Source organism: Urocampus carinirostris, chromosome 18 (assembly GCF_059441175.1).
Source record: "Urocampus carinirostris isolate Australia breed hairy pipefish chromosome 18, RoL_Ucar_1.0, whole genome shotgun sequence".
Taxonomy (NCBI): domain Eukaryota; kingdom Metazoa; phylum Chordata; class Actinopteri; order Syngnathiformes; family Syngnathidae; genus Urocampus; species Urocampus carinirostris.
In genome coordinates this window covers 21748769-21764804 of record NC_142366.1, presented here as the reverse complement: position 1 = coordinate 21764804, position 16036 = coordinate 21748769, and the positions used below count along the sequence as shown (strand labels likewise).

Sequence of the window (16036 nt, the reverse complement as noted above, 5' to 3'; positions counted from 1 at the left end):
CACGCGCAGGGTTGGGTAGGGTTACTTTAACTGGATTACTTTCAATTACTTTTGGATTACTCCAATACAAAATATGCTATTAAAAGACAAAAGAACATAAATATGAATACAATTACTAAATTTTGTACAGGCTTGGGGAGTAACGGAATACATGGAACGGCAAAAATTATGTTGGCAAGCTCATCTCATCTCATCTCATCTCATTAGCTGCACCGCTTATCCTCAGTAGGGTCGCGGGGGTGCTGGAGCCCATCCCATCAATCATTGGGCAGTGGGCAGGGGACATGCTGTTTGGATTTATTTTCATTTTGTGTCGCATTTTATGTTAGTTTTGCCAGAGATCAAAGAGATCAAAGCCAGGAGAGAAAGCTTACCACGTGTTGTGAGTCATAATTGTATTCATATTTAGTTTCTTTTGTCTTTTATTAGCATATTTGGTATTGGAGTAATCCAAAAGTAATTGAAAGTAATCCAGATAAAGTAACCCTACCCAACCCTGACCACGCGGACTCTGTCGTATGGATTTCCGCTAAGATCCCTTAATTGAACGGCTTCGGTTTAATTGTCCTGTCGTGGTTCTCCGTGTCCGACTTGACGGTGCAAGAGATCAGCTTTATCAGCAGTAGCCGGTTAAGGTCACACAACACTCGGACGCACATCAATACGTCCACACACAGGTCAAGAGTACACAAGGTGCACAAAAGCAAACACCAGCAAGCCTGTAATCACATTACACACAAACAGCTATCCTCCCACTTACACGTCCCAAGAAAAGTCAATTTCCTGTGCCACATTATTATGCAAACCTATTGTGCCGGCTTCTATTACTAAACAACATTAATTATGTGAATGTTATGGATTAAATTATATTAGCACAGGGGGAAGCCGATATATAATTTCCTGGCGGAGATATCATTTCGCTCTTGAGATAGCAGTTCCATCAACGGGGAGAAAAAGTTGGACGATTTGTAAATATACAGTACAAACAGTGTTCCCTTGCCATATCGTGATTTAACATTCACATCCTCGGTGCATCGATTTTTTCTATTAATTCCTTCTCCGGGACTCTTACATACATACATTCCATAATTTGAACTTTGCTTTAAGAGTCCCAGTACATTCAAACCAGTGTTCCCTCTAAACTGCGCGCATCTAGGGTTTTAATCAGTTTTAAGTGTACAAGATAGGGTTTCAAACGTAGGTTTGGGCCTAAAAATTGTGTTTTAAAGTGTTCATAGGGTTTTTGGCTAAATTAGGGCTTGGGCCTGAAACTAGTGTTTTAAGCATTCCCAGGATTTCATGCTAGAGTTTCAATCTTGGGTTTACACCTTGAACTAGGGATTTAACGGTTCTTAAAGTTTACCCCTAGGCTTTGGAACATGATTTTGGGGCAGACACTAGAGTTTTCAAGCGTTCCCAGGGCTTCAAACTAAGTTTCGGGCCTAAAAACGAGGGTTTTAATGTGTTCATTGGGTTTCTAGCTACGGTGTTAATCTAGGGTTTGGGCTGAAACTAGGGTTTCAATCATTTCTAGGATAATCACTAGGGCGTTAATCTAGGGTTTGGGCCTGAAACTAGGGTTTTAATCATTTTATGTGTACTCGCTAGGGTTTCAAACTTAGGTTGGGCCTAAAAATTGTGTTTTACAGTGTCCATAGGGTTTTTGGCCGGAGTGTTAAACTAGGGTTTGGGCCTGAAACTAGGGTTTTAATCATTCCTAGGATTTCCTAGTGTTTCAATCTTGGGTTTACACCTTAAACTACGGTTTTAACGGTTCTTAAGGTTTACCGCTAGGCTTTTGAACATGATTTTGGGCCAGACACTATAGTTTTAAAGCGTTCCCAGGGGTTCACGCCAAGGTTTCAAACTAAGGTTCGGGCCTAAAAACTAGGGTTTTAATGTGTTCATTGGGTTTCTAGCTAGGGTGTTAATCTAGGGTTTGGGCCTGAAACTAGGGTTTTAATCATTCCTAGGATTTCCTAGTGTTTCAATCTTGGGTTTACACCTTAAACTACGGTTTTAACGGTTCTTAAGGTTTACCGCTAGGCTTTGGAACATGATTTTGGGCCAGACAATAGAGTTTTAAAGTGTTCCCAGGACTTCACGCTTCGCAAGGTTTCAAACTAAGGTTCGGGCCTAAAAACTAGGGTGTTAATGTGTTCATTGGGTTTCTAGCTAGGGTGTTAATCTAGGGTTTGGGCTTAAAACTAGTGTTTCAATCGTTTCTAGGATTAATGCTTGGGAGTTAATCTAGGGTTTGGGCCTGAAACTAGGGTTTCAATGATTCCTAGGATTTCACGCTAGGGTTTCGAACTTAGGTTTGCACCTTAAACTAGTGCTGTAAAGCGTTCAGAGGGCTTTACGCTGTGGTTTCGAACAAAGGTTTGGGCCTGACACAAGGGTTTTAAAAGTATTCCTAGGGTTTACCATTATAGTGTTTTTAATATGGCATAATTCATGTTTTGCATACCTCAGTGGCTGAAATGAGTATTTATTTTTTTTCCACTCAGCCAAAACAGACAAAAACAAAAAGGTAGAAGTCAAGCCTATATCTGTATGCAGGGCAGGACCAGCCCCAAAGCACTGAAGTTCTGGCAGAGTTCCCACTACTAATACACTTGAAAACAAAGGTCCAGAGAGACAATTCAAAATCACCCTCTTATTTCATATGTATACATATTAGTATTTTTAGGTGTGGACGTGTATGTGTATATTACCTCATAGTCCAAATCGAGATGGTCGAATTCCCCGTTAGTCCTGAAGTACTGAGTCTGTCTGTCTAGTGTGAAATTGACATTCCGGCGGTAACGCTCGATCACCACCGTGTGCCAGTGGTTGTCATCCAAGAGGCTTCCCGTTGTCACTGACGTATGACCCAGAATCGAGCCGTACTGGTTGCTGCCTACAATTTATGAATGGAAATGCTTTCAGAAATCGCTTATTTCTTACAATAAATGTAAAAAAAAAGAAATTGGCTGGTGAATGTAGAGTCGGACATTTAAGTACCAACAAATCGTTAATTTATCAAGGTAATCAATCATCGGATATGTCTAGATTTGATTATTATTTAGATGTGTTTCTAATGAGAGTGTGCCTATATTCCAATAATTTCATTTTAAGAATCATAAATATTGACCGATTTATTTGTCCTCTGAAAGGATCGACTATATTTGTCTTGAATCAAAACAAACAAAACATTAGGCAGAGACAGCAATCATTAATTTGGCATAGCTTAGTGATTTTTTTTTCCAAAATCTTTACTTTTGGACTTTTGACGTTAAGATGTTGTTTTACAAGTTATTGAGACATTTACAAAATCTATATACGTCATGTGCACTGATAGTTTGAATATAAAATGCGTAACATGAGTCAAGTTAGTTCTAATTGAAAGAAAAACATCCAATTTGGTTTGACACCTTTCTGAGGGACGGACGCTGAAAAAGCTGCGGTCAATCATGGACAATTAATCGCATCCACTACACAGCATCATCTCCAAACGGAAGAGCAGCTTCAGCGACAAACTCCTGTCACAGTCTTGGTCCACGGACAGACTGAGGAGATCATTTCTTTCTCCTGCCATGAGGCTCTTTAATTCCACCCGGGGGAGTAAATGCCCACATTAAACCCCAACCCCACATTTTCATATTACCCTATTTTTATTACAGTGTGTATTTTATGTAGCACTATTTAAATACTCTATCAACATGTTATATTGGGTATTTATGTATTCTATTTATTTTATTTTATTATTATTTTATTTTCAACACAAGGACACTGCTGGAAGTGTGAATTTCCCTACCGGGATGAATAAAGTATGTATCTATCCAGCTATCTATCTATCTATCTAATATGATTTGACCAACCCAGCAACTGAATCGTAATTCAATTTTTCATTTGAAATATACCCTAATTTTTAAGTTTACTTTTATAATGATTAATACACAAATAAAGAAATATTTATCAAATTCTATCGTACTCGGTAAATGCATTGATTTTTATTGCTTGTAGCATAGACCAGCCCCTCGATTGTTTTTTTGAAACGCAAGGTGTTAACCGATTCAAGAATGATTCGTTTAGAATGAGGAATTAATCAATTTGGTTTGACTTAATGAGTTTAGGATTCAATCCTATAATCCACGGCTTGTTCACCAGGGTAAAATGCAAATAGTGTGTTGCCATTTTCTGTTTATTTTAATTAACTTGTTGAAACATATCTTATTTTATTTTAATTATCTGATTACACTCAGATATTTTAGGTTAAAAAAAAAAGCTTTACTGTTCTTTCGTTATACATCTAGTTGTTTCATTAAATAGAAACTAAAACGGTAGGTGGATTTAAACTCGTGACCTCAAAGCTGTGCCACAGAGGCACTAGCCACTCAACCGCCGTGCGGCCCTAAACTGTAATCAAGGAGTCGGCGTATATGTACATAAAAGATAATCAACATGAGGGGGTGTAAGACAGGCAGAGCCATCCAATGGCTCTACCGTATGCACATGCTTTTCCCACATCTCATTTTATCGTGATGTGATGTGTTTTATTGCCTTTTTGCCCATCACAATGGGTCCCAAGAAATTTAGTAAAGAGAAGGAAAAGTAGAAACAGTGACAACAACTATCAAGTCAAACAATTAAATTAGTGTGAAGCACGTAAATGATGAACGAGTGTCTGTCATCCAAGGGCTACTCAAAAGGTGCAGTATTATCATTGTTTAGGCACATAAGTTATCAATAAATTGGGTAAGTGTTCATTTAGTAGGTTGTAAAGGGCTTTTAGAGGGGTCAGCTTAGGTGCAATGTGGACCTACATACAGGTATATACAGAAAACAAAGGTTTGCTAAGTTGCCTACCCAAGTTGATTTGCAGGAGCAGCTTGGCCTTTTTCAGTTCCAAGGTGATGTAGTCCCCTTGCTGCCCCTCTCCATGGAGGATCACCCCTTCGCTCTCCGACGTCTTGAACCTTAGCGCAATCACGTCCTTGATCAATTTCATCTTTTTCACCTAGAGATACAGATGAGAATGAGGCATTTCAGTTGACTTTCACACAAGGGTCGTGTTTAAAAGACAAAATTCACAAGCTATTCATACCTTGAAACGATACGAGATCACACCCTGTCCATCAAAGTTGATCATGTCCGCCCCTGAAATAGATCAAAATAAGAGAGAGTTTATAAGATAACACAATTGTTATGATTGCTGATTCAGGGCACCTGTGACTGCTCAATTGGCCCCAACAGCCCCGAGCACTGATTGGTTCAAAGACTTTTTTGAAACCCACAGCTTCCAAGAGGAAGCCGTCAGACCGTTTGCGAACCTATGCACCCAGCTAGGCAAGCTCATACCTTCCGACATTTTCCTGCCCTGTTTTCTCCTGCCTGATACCTATTGCCGACCCGTTTCTGCCCTGATATGCCATCCCGACCACCGACCTCTTTTACCCTGTTTCCTGCCTGATACCTGTTGCCGGCCTCTTTTCTGAACTCGATACCGCCCTTGCTCCCCCATCCCGGCTAATGACCAGTATCCCTGCTGCCTACGATTATCCTCGCTCGACACGGAAGTGCCCCTTCCGCTTTTTAGCCACCTGCCACCCGTGTCCCTCGATCATCGGATCCTGGAAGCAAGAACTGTTCTCCCTCTTTATGAATAAAACTGAGTAAAGGATCGCTACTGGGACCTGTCTCCGTTTCTGGCTTGTGACACACATATCCCTTAATAACCACCTGGGTCATTAAAGCACCACTGAGGACATGACTCTGGACAGCTCTCTCCACTGCTGATAGTCCCTGGCCTAAGTTTGGGTCATGGCAAAGTTGGTACCACTACCAGTCCATTCCTTAATGTCGTTTTTTTTTTTTTTAATCTGACTAGTTTTGTTTTTCTTTGACTTGATTTCCATCCTATGCTGAGTTGATCCTTTCTCCAGGCAATTGACCACATCTCTTAGTTCCTGTTCTTTTCGTGTCAGTCCTTCGCAGCAGTCAATCCCAAATACACCATTGACTCGTTATATACACCGTATGAATATTGTATGCAATACACATTCTCTTGCCTTGGAAACTGAATTCGTGGAAAAGGTATTTCTATCCGTCGGGTAGATTTATACGAAGATAAGATGGGCAAGAGTGATGTTGGGACACAATTTTGAGATCTTCAGCAAGATGAAGTTATGCGTTTGAAGTAGTCTTGAATTTAAGATGACCATGCAGTCTGTTCATGCAGTCGGCTAGGGTGCTGTGGGTCTGATGAGGGGCTAGATGCAAGTGTATTATATTTTTAGCTGCTGAGGAAACTCAAAAGATATTGAGCGGGGAGTCACAGCGGGCTTTCGGAAAGGTGGGAAGGTTGTCGTCTGCATATCAACAGAAAACTGATATGAAACTGATATGAAATCCCCCAGCCAAGTAGCGAGGGGAGTTATTAGGTAAGCCACAGATGGTAAACAGCTGTGATATTTTTAGCTGAAAAGTAGTGTTAAGTGGCTGTGTTTTGGATGGAGAGCATTGGTCACTGATATTTTTAATAATGATAATAATAATTTTTGCATGCTAATTACTATTAAACCATTATTGCAAACAATAACAAAAAAAAAAAAAGATAAAAAAAGTTTAGTTTGATTTAGTGTCTATTAAAACTATAAACCAGGGTTGGGTAGGGTTACTTTAACTGGATTACTTTCAATTACTTTTGGATTACTCCAATACTAAATATGCTAATAAAAGACAAAATAAACTAAATATGAATAAAATGACTAAATTGTGTGCAGGCTTGGGGAGTAACGGAACACATGGAATGGCAAAAATGATGTTGGCAAGCTGTTTGGATTTATTTTCATTTTGTTTCTGTCGCATTTAATGTTCGTTTTGCCGCGGATCAAAGAGATCAAAGCTAGGAGAGAAAGCTTACCACGTGTTGTGAGTCATCATTTTATTCCTATTTAGTTTCTTTTGTCTTTTATTAGCATCTTTGGTATTGGAGTCATCCAAAAGTAATTGAAAGTAATCCAGTTAAAGTAACCCTACCCAACCCTGACAATATCAAACAAATACATTTCAATACATACAATACATTACGAATTTTCCAATATTATTTTTATTCCTAATTTAAAGGGACACTGTGTAATAATTGACCGCCCGATGTTGCTGCGCTGTGTAGTGCAAACAAAAACAAGTGCACAAAGCACAAGGAAGAATATAAACTACGGAGACTCACAGTGACCAATCCAAACCAATGCTTTGCCCGTCCTTTCACAAGGTTTTGGGTTTTAAGGGGTATCCGTAGTAGCGAGATGGCAGACAATTATGTCAGCTCCTTCTAGGTGGGCCTCTTGTTAAGTTAAATCTAAAAAAATAAATACCTACAGGTATACGAAAAAATGCATGTGTACATGCTGGTTCATGCATTTTTTTATTATTCAAATCAACAAAATAGTTATTTTAACACTTAGTGGGTTAAAATAATACACAATAAACTAGCAAATAGATGACATGAGTCACGATTTGTTCTGATACTTTCAACCTTAAAGAAGACAAACAGCAAAACAAAACAGAAATAAAAACTTATGTGATTATGTTCTGTTTTTGGGTTAGTTCTAGCAAAATATCCACACGCTGTCATATCATATTCTTTTAGGATGAACATATGTTGTATAATTGTATATTGTATGATTCGAACAGTAATACATTTAAATTTGTACTTATTTATTTTTGAAAAGTACGACTGTGGTACACATGTATTTTTTACTATTGTGTGTGTGAGTGTTTGGGTATTTTGCTACAAGTGTGTGAGAAGAGGCAGGTGAGGCTGTGCCTGCTTTCATGGAAGTGTAAAATTAAAACTATATTAAATGGCTATATGTATTCCGTGTTAAAATGTTTCCCATTTAATTTAGACATTTCTTCAAGCTCTCTGAATCTTCACCATATATAAATAATATTATTACAATTAGAATGTAACATATTACTGTGCTGAGCTGATGCAGAGTGAGGCGAGCAATTCTCTTGCCTCATGGCAGAGGGCGATAGTGAGACCAATCATTCTGATTTGGGACATACCTGAGCCCTAAATATTAAGATTAGGGATAATAGAAATATAAAAACAATTCAAGGCTTCCAGTATGTTTCTTTGCATGTACATTTTTTTCATTTCGACTCTTATCCAAAAAAAGCAGTTTGTAATGTAATATGTTGCTGATCCTCTCAATGTGCAGAGTAAGGCACGCAATTATCTTGCCTCATGACAGAGGGCGATGGAGAGACCATTGATTGTGATTTGGTGCACACATCATCCCCAAGCGTTATGATCAGTGCTAGTATTAGCTAGCTAACAGCAAGTCAAGCCATGATGGATTTTTATCCTCATTGCATAGACTTTTTCACCATGGAGGATTACCTATGTACTGACACTTTTATTCCAAAGAAGAAACGCATTGACAAATGAAATGAAATGAAATGATTTGCATTTATATAGCGCTTTTCAAGTCAATGACTTCCCAAAGCGCTTTACAATGTGCTCCACATTTCCCAATAGCGGCCTTGCAGCCATGTAAGGCGCTGACCTGCCTATTGGGGGTGCTAGGGGTTCAGTGTCTTACCCAAGGACACTTCGACATGTAACACGGAGGAGCCGGGATTCGAACTGGGATCCCAAGACGAGCGCTCTACCTCCTGAGCTACTGCCGCCTCTGAGACATCAAATCATATTTTTTTATGCTACTGTTTATATAATGTTTGACTGTGCCTCACCAGACGCTAACCACACCAGATGTCACCATACACTCGATGTGCTGAAGCCGAATGAGGAGACATACTAATTCAAAAAATTGTAAAAATAATGGAGACCTCTGTCTGAAAAAGGTTCTGTCTCATTGATAAGAAAAGCATAAACCCACAAGAAATGACATTATTCCCTTTAATTTTTTTTCCAACAGCCCAATGTTAGCACATGTCTTGGAAATAATTAATTGCATACTTTCCTGATTAAATAACACTCAAAGAAGCAGCAACTTCTCAACCTTGGCAATCACGTTTATAACGAGTTTCTTCAAAATAATCTCATTTTTATGTTCTAAACCGTTTTTTTTTCACTGTTTCCTTTCATTTCTATGACAACCGCAGCTCCCATTCCCTTTTCTTCTTCATCTCTTACGACTCTTTACGCCAGTTTCTCCTCATCATCCATCTCGCCTGTGTTTACAGAGCAGCCTCAGCAGGTGACAATTTTTCAAAGGCGACATGAGCTGGTGAAGATTCAACTCAACTGAGGGATGACGGTTCAGGAACTTAATGGGTAATTTTACAAACTGCCGATTTCTGGATGATAGAGAATGTGTAAGGGGCAAAGATGTTGCCCTGCCATTGAGTAGAAGGGGGATCACTGATATCATATAACACAGTGGTGGAAAAATATTTGGGTTCGGATACTGCATTTCCTTCACAAATTTGGCCAAGATGTTGGTCCAAGTTGTTAATTAATGAATGGGTATACATGCAGATATCTATATCTTATATTCATTTTTATATTTGTTATTAATACGATCACATTGAAACGAAATGAAATGATTTGCATTTATATAGCGCTTTTCAAGTCAATGACTTGCCAAAGCGCTTTACAGTGTGCTTCACATTTCCCAATAGCGGCCTTGTATTGCAGCCATGTAAGACGCTAACCTGCTTATCGGGGGTATTAGGGGTTCAGTGTCTTACCCAAGGACACTTCGACATGTAACACGGACAAGCCGGGATTTGAACTGGGATCCCTTGATCCCAAGACGAGCGCTCTACTTCCTGAGCTACTGCCGCCCCAAACATTGGTTTAGAAACATTCACAATCAAAGCAAATTGAAATATATATGTCCTTGTTTTAAACACTAAATATGAAATGTAGTAGTGTAGTATTACTGGAGCTGTTCTTTTTTAGTATTTGTGTGGTGTTTATGTGGTCAGATTTTTGTAGTATTTTTGTATTATTTCATTTAAAATATCATATTTCCATATAAAACATTTTTGAAATATATCTGTAGGATTTTTTAATACCACTGTGTACAGTATATGTTTGTATCATTTGTTCTCATATTATTTCTTATAGTATTACTGCAGTAATATTTTGTAGTATTTCTCTAGTAGTATTTTTAAGGTATTTCCATTGTATTTTTGTAGCATTTCCATAGTATTTTTGTAGTGTTTCTAAAGTATAATTTGTGTACTGCATGTGTATTATTTTTATTGTAACACTTCTGTAGTAGTATTTCTGCTGCAATATTTCTGTAGTAGTATTAGGAGTGAAATCTATTTAGTAGTATTTTTTATTATAGTGTTATTATAATGCTATTTTTGTAGTATTTCTGTAGAAGTGTTTTTGAAGTACTTCCATACTAATATTTTGTAGCATGTCTGCTACGGACCCGCTAACCACTCAGCTGACGTGCTGCACTCATAGTATTTATTATCTCTGTAGGATTTACATAGTGGTATTTTTGTAGTATTCATGTTGCATTTATGTAGTATTTCTATAGTAGTATTTGTTTAGTGTTCTGTAATATTACTGTAGTTGTATTTTTGGATAATTTCTGTTTTGTATTATTTCTGTAGTACAGTATTACTGTATTAGTACTTTCTATTGTATTGTTTTCTTTTTAGAATGAAAGCAAAACAACACATCGGGTTCCTGTTTTTAAGCATTGAATTATATATTTTAGTAGCAAATTTCTCGTTTTTTGTAGGATTTCTGTCATACTATTTATGTTGTAGACACACAAAAGGACAATTGGGACGAAGTTGTGAGCAAAAAAACAAAAAAACATTTTAATTGTTATACTTTATAAACTATTTCCGGATGAAAACGCCGGCTTGGCCGCTTGTGGCCCGCAGCCCGTAGTTTGCCCACCCCTCATGTAATGTGTTGAACATATAGTAAATATAATGGTATGTATCTTATCACTGTACATTTATGTCCAATTCTTTCTTGAATGTGTTCTTAAGTGATGAGGAAAATGTTTTTTTTTGTTTTTTTTAGTTATGTAGGGTCGATCAAGACTATATTGGGAAGACTGGAACAGATTAATTGGTTTTCAGTTATTTCCTATGGGGACAATTAATTCGAAATATGAGAAAAAAATGTGATACTTGATCAGTCCGGGAATATATTAGCATGCATGCTAAGGGGGCATTGAATTACCTACCATTTCCACCAGTGTTGTTTTCTGTTCTGTTCCGTGTTGTTTATGTCTCGACTATTCGGATCATGTGACTATTCAAGATGGTGATTACAAAGATGAGCACTTATCTACCCCTGCGCCAGTGGAACACGTGAATGAGGGCTCTATTGCATAAAATGTGAGACCTATTATTTTCGACAAAAGCACCAGGACAATCATACTGTGGAGAATCGTGCCAGATTGCAACACATATGTGTCTATTTGTGTTGTTGTGGCGGTTGCGCCTGTAATGGACTACATTGCATCCGCTTGTCATCTTCCTTCAAAGATTAAAAGACGTTTCAGCGACCCGACATATACACCGATGATACAGAAAGGGAAGTGTAAAGGTTTTGATAAATCATTTATTTTAGATATCTTATTTATATTCTATTTATATCATATCATTCATTGCCGTTGACGTCTAAAGGCTCACAGTGAATGAGTTAAGAAGACTCCCTTAAGGTCTTCTCACAAGATGTCACTTGCAATGTGTTAATACAAATAATAATTTTCCTCAGCTCCCTTTCCTTTCTTCCGACTTCTTGATGAGTCCGTGTCATAATTGATTTTTGGCTGATCATTCGTTCATCAAAATGCAAATAAGCATTTCACAGCACGGTGGATCATGACTTCTTTTTAGCCGCCAGCACCAACACACACACAAAGATCCACTATTCATTGCGGATGAGTCACAATATGCGACATAACTCAATTATAATACGTGCTTAAATTGCTATTGATAACTGACATATGCTATTTGTAATTACAAATGCAGGTTGCATGCTAATTATCTGTACTCTCTTGTTATATCTTCTTTTCTCCCTTGTTGTCTTTATTTTTCTTTCTTTCTCTTTGTTTCTTGCCCTTGCTTCATTCCTATTTTTTCTTGTCCTTTCTTCATTCCTTTTTTTCTTGCCCTTCCCGCATTCCCTCCACTTGCTCTTTCCTTTGTCTTGCCCTCCTTCATTCCCTTTCTTCTTGCCCTCCCTTCAACCCTTCTTATTGCCCCCCTTCAATCCTTTTTTGCCCTTCCATCGTTTTTTTTCTTGCCCTTCCTCTATTCAATTTTCTTGCCCTTCCTTCTTGCTCTTTCTTCTTCCCTCCCTTCTTTCATTTTTCGTGCCCTTCCTCCTTGCTATTATTTTTCCTCTTTCTTTCCTTTTTAGCATCTTTTTGCTCTTACTTTCTTCTTTCTTTCCTTCTTTCTCTCCTTCTCTCTTTCTGTCTTTTTATTTCTTCCCTTGTTAATTTCTTTATTTTCCTCTCTTTTTACCTCTTTCCTTCATTCCTTCACATTATTTTTTCTGCAATTACTCATTTTCTTCTTTTATCAGTTATTTGTCACTTTCATTTTTTTCATTCTTTATTTCTCTCTTTCTCTTCCATTTATTTTTCCCTCCACTTTTTTTCTTTCTTTCTTTATTCTGTCTTTCGTTTTTTTAATCTGTACTTCTGATTTTTATTTTTTTAATCTTGTATGTGTGTCCCTTTCTTTCAGCGTTAGTTAAACCTCCTTTGTAATATAGACCCAAGCTTGAAGCTAATTTGGTAACATACCTCCTGAATAGAAAATGTTCTGTATGTTTTTATTTATCTTTTCATTTTTAACTTACATTAGTGTAACCAGGGTTGGGTGTGGTTACTTTAACTGGATTACTTTGAATTACTTTTGGATTACTTCAATACCAAACATGCTAATAAAAGACAAAATAAACTAAATATGAATACAATGACTACATTTTGTGCAGGCTTGGGGAGTAACGGAATACATGGAACGGCAAAAATGATGTTGGCAAGCTGTTTGGATTTATTTTCATTCTGTTTCTGTCGCATTTTATGTTAGTTTTGCCAGAGATCAAAGCCAGGAGAGATTGCTTACCACGTGTTGTGAGTCATAATTTTATTCATATTTAGTTTCTTTTTTCTTTTATTAGCAGGGTTGGGTAGGGTTACTTTAACTGGATTACTTTCAATTACATTTGGATTACTCCAATACCAAATATGCTAATAAAAGACAAAAAAACTAAATATGAATAAAATTACTAAATTTTGTGCAGGCTTGGAATACATGGAACGGCAAAAATGATGTTGGCAAGCTGTTTGGATTTATTTTCATTTTGTTTCTGTCGCATTTGATGTTAATTTTTCCGGAGATCATAGCCAGGAGAGAAAGCTTACCACGTGTTGTGAGTCATAATTGTATTCATATTTGGTTTATTTTGTCTTTTATCAGCATATTTGGTATTGGAGTAATCAGAAAGTAATTGAAAGTAATCCAGTTAAAGTAACCCTACCCAACCCTGATTGTAACCTATGTTATCATGACTTGTTTTAACTTACTGACATCACTCACTTTTTGATCACAATAACAAGAAAACAGTGGAACTGAGAGAGCAGAATATGAATACCACTGTTCTGGTAATGCCTTGTTTTTCAGGCATGCTTTTCCAACTTTTCACTCCCCAAATTGCATGTGTTTGACACGCAGCTCCACTTTTGTGTACATTATTGATCGCCACAGCCTTAAGAACAGGCGATAGATTTTATTTAGGCTTATGAGTCTCCCTGTAAGTCCATCTAAGACTTTCGGGTTTGAAATGTTTTGTTTTTCCTTTTATTCTGTATAGCAAAACGATCATTATGCTTCTAGCAAACACAGTCAGTGTATTCGATTTGGAATAAGTCGGTTTCGATTCCTCGCGGAGGGGGAGGGAGACAGCGGCAGGAGAAATAGTCTTGCCAACTTTGAAAGAGATTTATTGACGTTTTGGAGGCCTTTGGCGATTTGGTGACAAATCTAGCAAGCTTTTGGACAAGCACTTTCTGCGTTGTTGGGAAGAGAGTCAACATACTTGCCCCAGGGGTACTTCTCTCCCTGCATTGACTCCAGCCACTCAGTTGGCTTCTTACTTCCTTTTACACGTTTTTCTGTGTAGAGCCTTAACCTTTACACTCAATGGAGGGATTTAGCTCAATAATTGGTTTGCGGTTTTATTCTTATCATAAATGTTGAACTGGGAGAACTAGAATTGTACTATTGCCTTAAGAGCTATAAATTGGGAGGAATTCTGAAATCAGGTGATTTAGCTAGCCCATAGACATTTAGCACACAGTATTATGTGAATGATAAAATATCTTAAACCACTTATCTTCTGTAAAAGAGCCTTCATTTTTATGAGCTTATTTAACATGTTAATGTTGCCTATCTATCAATGCATATACCTATTTCCCCTGTATTTTATACGTTTTTGATCATTTCAAATTGGGCATGCCTTATAATACAAATATTATTTGTTTAATATAGAACTGAATGCTGTTTTTGAACCGTTTTGATACTATGGATGATTTTGGTCTCTTTTGAAAGGTGACAAAATGAAATGCTAAATCATACTAAAATAATCACTTCACGCACTACTAATATTGAATAATCTGAGTTGGAACACACAGATCAGAAAGTTTTTATTCTCGCCCACTGCACAGCACTCTGGCAAGTCCTCTGCCACTGTGTATTTTACTCTCGCCACTATTTTAGACATTTTGAAAAAGTTGTAAATGTGTGACCTCTCTTTGTTGGAGTCATTTAATGACTGTGCACACTTGCGGGTAAAATCTGATGAGTGAAAATAGATCACGAGTGGCATTAAGCATGATCATTTGGGGATCTAATTTGAATCTTAGAATTTCATAGGCTAACCAATGTGTCAATCATCATTTGAATTGGTCACTACTGGGTAAAGATATTCAAAGCCTAAAAGGGTGATATCAGTTTTATCAAGGTTAATGCAGGCTGTGGACCGTGAAAAATATATTGTTATATATTGTTTCTCTGACTTCAAGCAAAGCTAGTCATACACCCATTGTGGAAAAACTGCTGCTGGACTACTCTACCGTGTGTTGCAATCATATAATCAAACACTGTAGGAATTTTAGAATTGCACGATGCCTCCTGAATTATTATTATCATACTGTGTTGTAAGACATCTGGAGGGACAAAAGTATGACCAACTTGGGTGCCGAGGTGTTTAACTTGTGCTTGGGCATTTCGGGTTGGCCATAGTCAAATTTATTGTGTTTTTTGCTACTTTTTCCTTTTTTTCCTCGTTATTGTGTACGTGGTCTTGCCGTCGGTCACCCCTCTCAAGAGATATGACCAGGGTAGATAGACACAAGAATCAAAACAACTCTTTAGTATGATCAAACAGATAACAGTTTTTAATTAAAATCAGTAACATATGTGACTCAAGCCGTTTTACATACTGATAAGTAGGGTTGTACAATAATACTTGAGTAGGCAAATTAAAAAACTATGTATTTGTTTGTTTTACGTATTCTCGAGAGTTACTAAACCCAGATTAGTTACTTAAACTGATTACCCGATACATTTATTACAAGTCATTCGTCAAGAACCTATGAGGGAGTTATTAAGCCTGATATGGTTTTAAATCCACCAACCACCATACTAATTGGAGTTGATCTTTTTAATTTACTGAATATTTGCAATAATTCGATTAAAAATATGAATCATGGCAATCTTTGTTGAACAATTGATTACAGGACGTTGTTATAATCAAAACAAGTAAACCAACCATTACTGTCTTCAAATAGACTTGGTGGAGCTTAATGATTTGCTATAGTGCCCTTAATACAGGTATGTCAAACTCAATTACACAAGGGGCCAAAATTCAAAACACACTTAAGGTCGCGGGCCAACCAGGATAAACATTTATTGAACACACTTAAAATGAATGTTTTTGGAACATAAATATAAATAAAAACAGACAAGAATATTAAATGTAAACCTTAAATCACTTATACAGTATTTATTATTTTGCTCTAAA

The 16036-nt window shown here is 37.3% G+C and overlaps 1 protein-coding gene across 1 annotated transcript in view; it reads right to left on the bottom strand.

The window, feature by feature from the left end:
* Positions 1–16036, bottom strand: part of cntnap2a (contactin associated protein 2a) — a 502190-nt gene that overhangs the window by 233515 nt on the left and 252639 nt on the right. The window contains exons 5-7 of the mRNA XM_088322778.1: positions 5090–5142; positions 4852–5002; positions 2718–2902 (exon numbers count right to left, since the gene is read on the bottom strand). Coding sequence (XP_088178904.1) covers positions 2718–2902; positions 4852–5002; positions 5090–5142 — 389 coding nt within the window. The remainder of the gene's footprint in view (positions 1–2717; positions 2903–4851; positions 5003–5089; positions 5143–16036) is intronic.